The 9,904-nt window shown below is 36.4% G+C and overlaps 1 protein-coding gene across 1 annotated transcript in view; it reads left to right on the forward strand.

The window, feature by feature from the left end:
• The window catches only part of LOC144355182 (propionyl-CoA carboxylase alpha chain, mitochondrial-like), a 71,908-nt gene extending 62,829 nt beyond the window's left edge, over window positions 1-9,079 (forward strand). The window contains exons 17-22 of the mRNA XM_085498331.1: window positions 2,080-2,182; window positions 3,628-3,726; window positions 4,643-4,696; window positions 7,345-7,485; window positions 7,669-7,746; window positions 8,860-9,079. Coding sequence (XP_085354457.1) covers window positions 2,080-2,182; window positions 3,628-3,726; window positions 4,643-4,696; window positions 7,345-7,485; window positions 7,669-7,746; window positions 8,860-8,928 — 544 coding nt within the window. The 3' untranslated portion in view covers window positions 8,929-9,079. The remainder of the gene's footprint in view (window positions 1-2,079; window positions 2,183-3,627; window positions 3,727-4,642; window positions 4,697-7,344; window positions 7,486-7,668; window positions 7,747-8,859) is intronic.
• Window positions 9,080-9,904: the final 825 nt, after the last annotated feature.

A 9,904-nucleotide genomic window follows, 5' to 3' on the forward strand; every position in this document is an offset into this window, starting at 1 on the left:
AATGCGCAGATTTGATTAGTTTTGGGTAAAAATCTGTGCAATATTAATTACCTAATTTGCATAATGATTAATCAATTTTCGGCTTTTCCACTGATATCTCAAGTACTAATCATCACATTTCAATAAAACTTGGTACATAGATGTCATAGGACACTGCACAAACCTGATAGTTTTTAGGGTAATATCAGTAGATATTAATTACCTAATTTGCATAATTAATTAATTTTCAGCTTTTGATATTTCAAGTAGTAATTGTCACATTTCAGTGAAACTTGGTACATAGATGTCATAGGACACTGAGCAGACCTGATAGTTTTTAGGGTAATATGAGTACATATTAATTACCTAATTTGCATAATTAATTAATTTTCAGCTTTTGATATTTCAAATAGAAATCATCACATTTCAATGACACTTGGTATATAAATGTCATAGGACACTGCACAGACCTGATAGTTTTTAGGGTAATATGAGTACATATTAATTACCTAATTAGCATAATTAATTAATTTTCAGCTTTTGATATTTCAAGTAGTAATCATCACATTTCAATGAGACTTGCTACATAGATCTTCTAGGATTATGCAGAGACCTGATTAGTTTTAATTGGATATTAATTACCTAATTTGCATAATGTTCCACTGAAATATAAAGAACCACAAATTGGATTTTAATGAATCTTTTAAAGAGAACTATGCAGAAACCCAATTAGTTTTTGGTAATTAACCTAATTAACATAATTAATTAACACTGATATCTCAATTACTGATCATCACATTTGAATAAAATTTGGTACATAAATGCTCTAGAACAATAGACAGGCCTGATTAATTTTGGGTTAAAATTTGTTCATATTAATTCTCTAATTAGCATAATAATTCATAATTTTTTTGTTCTGTTCTGTTCTGTTCATATTAGTTACCTGATTTACATAATTAGTTTTCAGCTTTTCCATCAATATCTCATGTACAAGTAATTTTGAATTAATTTTTAATGTGTCTTCAATACTCTCAGCACATGGGAGTTCTTTCTAAGCTTTCTTTGATTTCTATAGGGAATTCTCACCCTATGGTGTTCTTTGTGAACAAGGGTATATTCCCTTATAGTTTCCGATTGGGGCTATAATCTGTAGTTAAGCCTACGAGTAATAAATGGAATTTGTTATTTCCACGGACTTTTTGGTAGGTATGAATAGGTAAACAAACAGGTTTGTACAACCCTAATATTTCATGACAGAAATGCAATAGCTATATTGATTGCTGGTAAAAAAGTTGGCAGTCTTCAGTGTGACATCGCAAAATTGATTTCATTGTTGATGACGCTAAAACCAAACAAGTGCGACACTTGCTTCGCCTCTCTTTGTTAAGATATGCTCAAATCCTTTCCAAAGAACTCAACTGTAAATACAACGAACAAAAAAGAGATTTGTGTGTAGAATAAGACTCCCTGGGCATTATTTTATGATCTGGTATGGTGGCTATATGGTAGAACAGTGCAAGTTATTGCTAAACTCTAGTGTTGGAGGCAAAAAAAAGTCTTTAGGGTTAGTAAAGGGGTAAGGTGTATGGCACACATTTTATTAAATTTAATGTGTGCCATACCTACCCCTTAAATGGGCAATTCACTAACCATAACCTTTGCAAACATTTCTATATGTTACAAATTATAAGATGTTGTTTCTACTTTGTATTTTAATTAAAGTTTAATTATACAAAAAGTTGTACAAAAATCTATGTAAAGTAGCAATATATTTGAGTTTAATTAAACTCCAGTTAAATTGAAACCCTGTACAGAATGGTTTTAATCCAACCATAATTCAACTATATTAAAATGTAATCAAATGTTGTTAATGGTATGTTGTAATTATGTAAGGTAAACATGTATATGAATGTGTGTGCGAGTGGTGCATATGAATGTGTGTGCGAGTGGTGCATATGAATGTGTGTGCGAGCGGTGCATATGAATGTGTGTGCGAGCGGTGCATATGAATGTGTGCGAGTGAAAATAGTTAAATAAATAGGTACACACAGATAATGCAATACTTAAGGACACAAGTTTTTGTATGGTTTTGTTTGATAGGATAAAACCAATCAAATGGAATGTCAAGAAGCTTGCCCTACAAGTTGGTATTCAAGGTTCACAATTTGAGACTAAGGTTACGGATCTAGGTGATCACTATAATGTAAGAGTCAATTTATATTTCTATGTGTGCATATGTATGTTATATTTACATATTTAGCTGCATGTGTCTAATAGACACATGTCAGGATATCTACTATGACCTATTTTACATAGATCCATCAGATAGCTGCATGTGTCTAATAGACACATGTCAGGATATCTACTATGACCTATTGTACATAGATCCATCAGATAGCTGCATGTGTGTAATAGACACATGTCAGGATATCTACTATGACCTATTGTACATAGATCCATCAGATAGCTGCATGTGTGTAATAGACACATGTCAGGATATCTACTATGACCTATTGTACATAGATCCATCAGATAGCTGCATGTGTGTAATAGACACATGTCAGGATATCTACTATGACCTATTTTACATAGATCCATCAGATAGCTGCATGTGTGTAATACACATGTCAGGATATCTACTATGACCTATTGTACATAGATCCATCAGATAGCTGCATGTGTGTAATACACATGTCAGGATATCTACTATGACCTATTGTACATACATGTAGGTCCATCAGATAGCTGCATGTGTGTAATAGACACATGTCAGGATATCTACTATGACCAGCTATTGTACATAGATCCATCAGATAGCTGCATGTGTCTAATAGACACATGTCAGGATATCTACTATGACCTATTTTACATAGATCCATCAGATAGCTGCATGTGTGTAATAGACACATGTCAGGATATCTACTATGACCTATTTTACATAGATCCATCAGATAGCTGCATGTGTGTAATAGACACATGTCAGGATATCTACTATGACCTATTGTACATAGATCCATCAGATAGCTGCATGTGTGTAATAGACACATGTCAGGATATCTACTATGACCTATTTTACATAGATCCATCAGATAGCTGCATGTGTGTAATACACATGTCAGGATATCTACTATGACCTATTGTACATAGATCCATCAGATAGCTGCATGTGTGTAATAGACACATGTCAGGATATCTACTATGACCTATTGTACATAGATCCATCAGATAGCTGCATGTGTGTAATAGACACATGTCAGGATATCTACTATGACCTATTTTACATAGATCCATCAGATAGCTGCATGTGTGTAATAGACACATGTCAGGATATCTACTATGACCTATTGTACATAGATCCATCAGATAGCTGCATGTGTGTAATAATACACATGTCAGGATATCTACTATGACCTATTGTACATACATGTAGGTCCATCAGATAGCTGCATGTGTGTAATAGACACATGTCAGGATATCTAATATGACAAGCTATTGTACATAGATCCATCAGATAGCTGCATGTATTGTGACAAACCCATCTAACTTTATTCACTTTCATGTTAATTATTCCTAGAAAGATTTGAGTAGTTTACTGTATTTATGGAATTTGTAGTCAATGACTGAAGCTGTATGTCTTGTATCTGACAGGTTGTAATGGATGGACAATCATTTCATATTGATAAAGGTTGGTCTCTTGAAAGTAAAGTGATTGTTACCAAAGTAAATGGAATTGAACATGTTATACAGGTATGTGTGTTTTTACTGGTGTAAGGGAATAAAGGGAAATGTGCTGCACAATATTGTATGATAATAGGGCGATGATTGTTTCACAATCCATAATGATTTTTATGGACTGGATAGGGCTGCTGCTTTTCGGTAATCCACAAACCTGATTGATTTAGGATCTCAATCCTTTGATATTAATCTGATATCCCAGCATGTAGGTGCTCTGGGATAAACCAAGTGGAAAACCACAGATGTACAATCAAATTAATTCATTTTTGATTTCTTGTTAGTAAATTTAATACTGTAGGTCAGATTGGGGTTTAAATTTGAGCTTACTAATTATCTAATTTGCATAATAATTGTCCACCTATATCAAACACCAATTACTGCTTTCAATTAAGACTTGGTACATGCCTGCTAAAGACCCGATTTGTTTTATATTGAAATTCATGTGTACTAATTACCTTATTTGCATTATATGCATAATCATCACATTTCAATGAAATTAGGTACATACATGATCTGGGGTGGTCTGCAGATGTTTAGAAAACCATGCATATTGATTACCTAATTTATATTAGCAAAATTCTTAAAATTGAACTTAAAATCAGATGTACAATCAGATCAGATGTACAATCAAATTAGTATTATTATAAACTTCACTACTGTGGATCACATTGTTTTCACAATGTGCATTTCAAATAGCAAAGCTTCTTGTTTGAAAGAATGGTCTTAAATTTTGAATTCATTTTAAATGTGCCTCCAATACTCTCATCGCACATTTCTAAGCTTTCTTTGATCTTATTGAAATTCATGCCTCCATCACCCTAAGCACATGGAAGTTCTTTCTAAGATTTTTCTGATTTCAATATATTTTTACAATTGTCCTACATGAAATAGTGAAATCTTAATGACATTTGTCATTGTTTGTCTTCAGCTTATCAATCATGACGTGACGGGTGAAATGAGACTGCGATTTGAAGGCACAGTAGTAAGTATATTCTATTTTTTGGCATTGTCTATTAGAATGCCATATTTGTAAACATTTTGTATGAAACATGCTAGAACACCATCTATTGTTAGTTTATTGTTATTGTTTGTTTGTTAGCTCCGCTGTCGACTTTGTCGAGTGGAGCTTATCATATGAGTGATTGTCCGTCGTCGTCGTCCGTGTCAATGTTTTACTTTTTCGACTTCTTCTTGAAAACTACAAGCCTTAATGCTTTGATACTTGGTGTATATGTACCTTGGGTAGACCTCTCTTAGGTTTGTTCATTTCATGTTGATATCTTCAATTCTCTAATTTTGGTGAATATTTTTGTCCTTTTTGGTAAAAAGTGATATTTTCGACTTCTTTTTAAAAACTGTAAGTCCGATTGCTTTGATACTATACATATTGTTCATTTTCTAATGATGTCTTCAGTTCTTTAATTGAAATGTGCATTGCTAACAGCGGAGCTATCTCAGCCGATAGGCTGCTTGTTTGTCATTTGTTGTCTCTCAATGATGGCTACAATCTAAGTAAATAAAAGCTAATCGACAAGAGTGCTGTTTCATTAATACCATCAAAACATTACATATACATTTTTTGCAGTCATACTCAGTTACTTTGACTTTGATGTTCACATTATCATTTCAAGACATAAAGCTGAGATGCTGCATGTCAGTGACGCAAAAGAAATAGCTGATCATTATCGCTGCATTGCATGTGACATTGATAAAGAAAATAAGGTTTGCACATGAAATAACAGGCATCTGGCACAACATTAAATTACTAGTATGTCATACAAACATGCAGGAGACGCTGACATACATACCAATGTGACAGGAGATGCTGACATATATACCAATGTGACGGGAGATGCTGACATATATACCAATGTGACAGGAGATGCTGACATATATACCAATGTGACGGGAGATGCTGACATATATACCAATGTGACAGGAGATGCTGACATATATACCAATGTGACAGGAGATGCTGACATACATACCAATGCTGCAGGAGACGCTGACATATATACCAATGTGACAGGAGACGCTGACATACATACCAATGCGACAGGAGGCGCTGACTTACATACCAATGCGACAGGAGATGCTGGCATACATACCAATGTGACAGGAGACACTGACATACATACCAATGCGACAGGAGACAGACAGACAGACATACATACCAATGTGACAGGAGATGCTGACATACATGCCAATGCTACAGGAGACGCTGACATACATACCAATGCTGCAGGAGACGCTGACATACATACCAATGCTACAGGAGACGCTGACATACATACCAATGCTACAGGAGACGCTGACATACATACCAATGCTACAGGAGACGCTGACATACATACCAATGCTACAGGAGACGCTGACATACATACCAATGTGACATGAGATGCTGACATGCATGCCAATGTACAGGAGACGCTGACATACATACCAATGTGACAGGAGACGCTGACATACATGCCAATGCTGCAGGAGACGCTGACATACATACCAATGCTGCAGGAGACGCTGACATACATACCAATGTGACAGAAGACACTGACATATATACCAATGTGACAGGAGACGCTGACATACATGCCAATATGACAGGAGATGCTGACATACATACCAATGTGACAGGAGATGCTGACATATATACCAATGTGACAGGAGATGCTGACATATATACCAATGTGATAGGAGACTCTGACATACATACCAATGTGACAGGAGACGCTGACATACATACCAATGTGACAGGAGATGCTGACATATATACCAATGTGACAGGAGACTGACATACATACCAATGTGGCAGGAGACGCTGACATACATACCAATGTGACAGGATATGCTGACATATATACCAATGTGACAGGATATGCTGACATATATACCAATGTGACAGGAGACGCTGACATACATACCAATGTGACAGGAGACGCTGACATACATACCAATGTGACAGGAGATGCTGACATACATGTCAATGCTACAGGAGACGCTGACATACATACCAATGTGACAGGAGATGCTGACATACATACCAATGTGACAGGAGACGCTGACATACATACCAATGTGACAGGAGACGCTGACATACATACCAATGTGACAGGAGATGCTGACATACATGTCAATGCTACAGGAGACGCTGACATACATACCAATGTGACAGGAGATGCTGACATACATGCCAATGCTGCAGGAGACGTGACATACATGCCAATGTGACAGGAGATGCTGACATACATACCAATGCTACAGGAGACTCTGACATACATGCCAATGCGACAGGAGATGCTGGCATACATACCAATGCATCAGGAGATGCTGACATACCTGCCAATGCGACAGGAGATGCTGACATACCTGCCAATGCGACAGGAGATGCTGACATACCTGCCAATGCGACAGGAGATGCTGACATACCTGCCAATGCGACTGTAGATGCTGACATACATGCCAATGCGACAGGAGATGCTGACATACATGCCAATGCGACAGGAGATGCTGACATACATACCAATGCGACAGGAGATGCTGACATACATACCAATGCGACAGGAGATGCTGACATACATATCAATACTAACAGATGACAATATAATTCAATGTATTTTGTTTTATCTCTAGTTTCCTCTGACTGTTCTTAGTCAAAATATGGCAGACTTGTATGGGTATATGCCCAAGGTAGATGCAGGTGCTGTTAGTAAAGAAATTCTATCTCCTATGCCTGGTTCTTTAGTGTCAGTTGCTGTGGACATTGGTCAAGAGGTAATTTTTTAGCTAGTGTAATCCTAATTTAGGTTATTATTACACCACAACCAGCCAAGTTTGTCTTCATCTTCAATCATTCTTTTTGTTATCACCAAATGCTAGGTTATAATAGTGTCAGTATATATATGCCGTCATGAAATAGTGCCATCTTTTCTCACAGTAATATTCATGTTTATGTAGGTCTTAGAAGGACAGGAATTATGTGTCATTGAAGCAATGAAAATGCAGAACAGCATAGCAGCTCCATTAACTGGAAAGGTAATCATGCTTTTACTCTTTGTAACAATATATCGTATTCAACTGCGTTAGCGTCCATGCTCAGGCAAGCGCCCACCCCCACAGTTACTTGGGGGCTGAAAATCAATAAATTCTCATTTTTTTTTACAAAATCATTCGCTATACGCATATAAATGAACAAGTTGTGAAACATGGCATCTAGTAAATCGACACCTTGTCAGTGCAAAACAAAAGTTTAGAGGGGGATCGGGTGTTACGGTAATAACCATTCTTCATAATCGCTAACTTGGTTTTATTCAAAACTGCACAAATCTTGCGTTTTCTGATGATATCCGATGATTTCATGAACGAAAATGGCCAGCAGCCAGAATCAAGGGGGATTTGCACAGAGTTCTGGGTAAATCCAGTGCGCATACTCATTTTCAGCCAATCAGGCGTGCCATAACAGAGTATTTTCAGAACTCTGTGCGAATCCCCCTTGATTCTGGCTGCTGGCCATTTTCGTTCAGGAAATTGTCAGATATCATCAGAAAACACAGGATTTGTGCAGTTTTTGGCAAAGCGCCCACCCCTGCAAAATACAACTAATTTAAAACTTGTTCTTGCTTAATGAATCTCGGTAATCGTTTTTATATGATACAGTGTGGATATCGATCACTGTGAATATGTTGTGAATGCATAGACCACGGTAACTGTGCGTAAACTATGCTTCGACAATGACCTGTTAATACAAGTAAAATGCGGTAAATATTTCATGCCATATTCAGTTTACCTTCAAAAATGGATAGTTACCATTTTTTTTGGGACAAACTCTAATGTTAATATTGTAATAAAATGTGCATATTTTTTGTGATCATTTCTGTTTCTTCATTGTAAAAATCAATGACGACGCAACTAATTTCGTAATTTCCCCCTCAATCTGTCACATGTCATTTGCACTCTATTTCGAGGGGGGTACTCGGGTAAGCGCCCACCCCTAAAAAAATCATGATTTTCTGAGTTGAGGCTCCTGGGCATTAACGCGGTTGAGTACGGTATATGCCATCATGTGATTTCAGTTATGTCATGTCGACATGTGATTGGTGCTTTATGATTTAACTGAATTCTTATATTTTCATTACATTTATGTTTCAGATAAAATCCATTAATTACAATATTGGAGACAGTGTGCAGGAGGAGGATTTGCTGCTTGAATTTGAGTGATCATAGTGAACTTGTATGAAACCAGTATATTTTGTAGTCGTATGGAATTATGTAAACTATTTTGAATTCTGTGCACTGTTACTGCTTGTCCTAATTCAGTATAGTACTATTAACTTGCAATAAATTATATTGAGAGTGGCTTGATAGATTATGCTTTGATGTTGTAGTCAGTTTAAGATTGGCTTCAGTCTTCAGAAAGATGACATTTATTCATGGTATTTATCTTCACAACAAACAGATATACGATTTGCTACTAGATCTCACTCTCCACTCTTATGTTTTGACCTGTGTGTGTGTGTGTGTGTGTGTGTGTGTGTGTGTGTGTGTGTGTGTGTGCGTGCGTGCGCGTGCGTGAGCGCGCGTGCGTATGCGCGTGCGTATGCGCGTGCGTATGCGCGCGGACCTGTATCTTAGAAATGTCTGGACCAATCACAATCAAACTTCACACTTACATCATACATGATATCATACATATGCACATCAATTTGTTTCACGATCTGATTCAAGATGGCCGAATGGTAGCCATTTTTGTGTTAAAAATCATCAAAATCAAGCATTTCCCAGCTGTTTACAGATGGATTTTGTTCAAACCTTGTATATACGTTGGACATTATAGGACCTTGATGCACATCATTTTGTTTTACGATTTGATTCAAGATGGCCGAATGGCAGCCATTTTTGTGCTCAAAAATCTATATCTCCGACTTGTTTTAACTGATTATGTTCAAATTTTATATATTCGTTATACATCATGTTACATATGTTATATATATACACTGAAAGTGGTCTGAGATTTCGGTCATGATCTGCTTTGAATGTATATGTCACTCAAATATGAACGGAACGGGGACGTGTCATTGACAATGACTTGTTGCTAATTCATCTGACATGGAACTGAATAACCTTGTTACATTTACACATTAATAAAACATGGTACAATGCAGTGATCTATATGTATAAATGAACAATAGATACA

This window comes from Saccoglossus kowalevskii, chromosome 1, assembly GCF_978046115.1.
Source record: "Saccoglossus kowalevskii chromosome 1, keSacKowa6.1, whole genome shotgun sequence".
Classification (NCBI taxonomy): domain Eukaryota; kingdom Metazoa; phylum Hemichordata; class Enteropneusta; family Harrimaniidae; genus Saccoglossus; species Saccoglossus kowalevskii.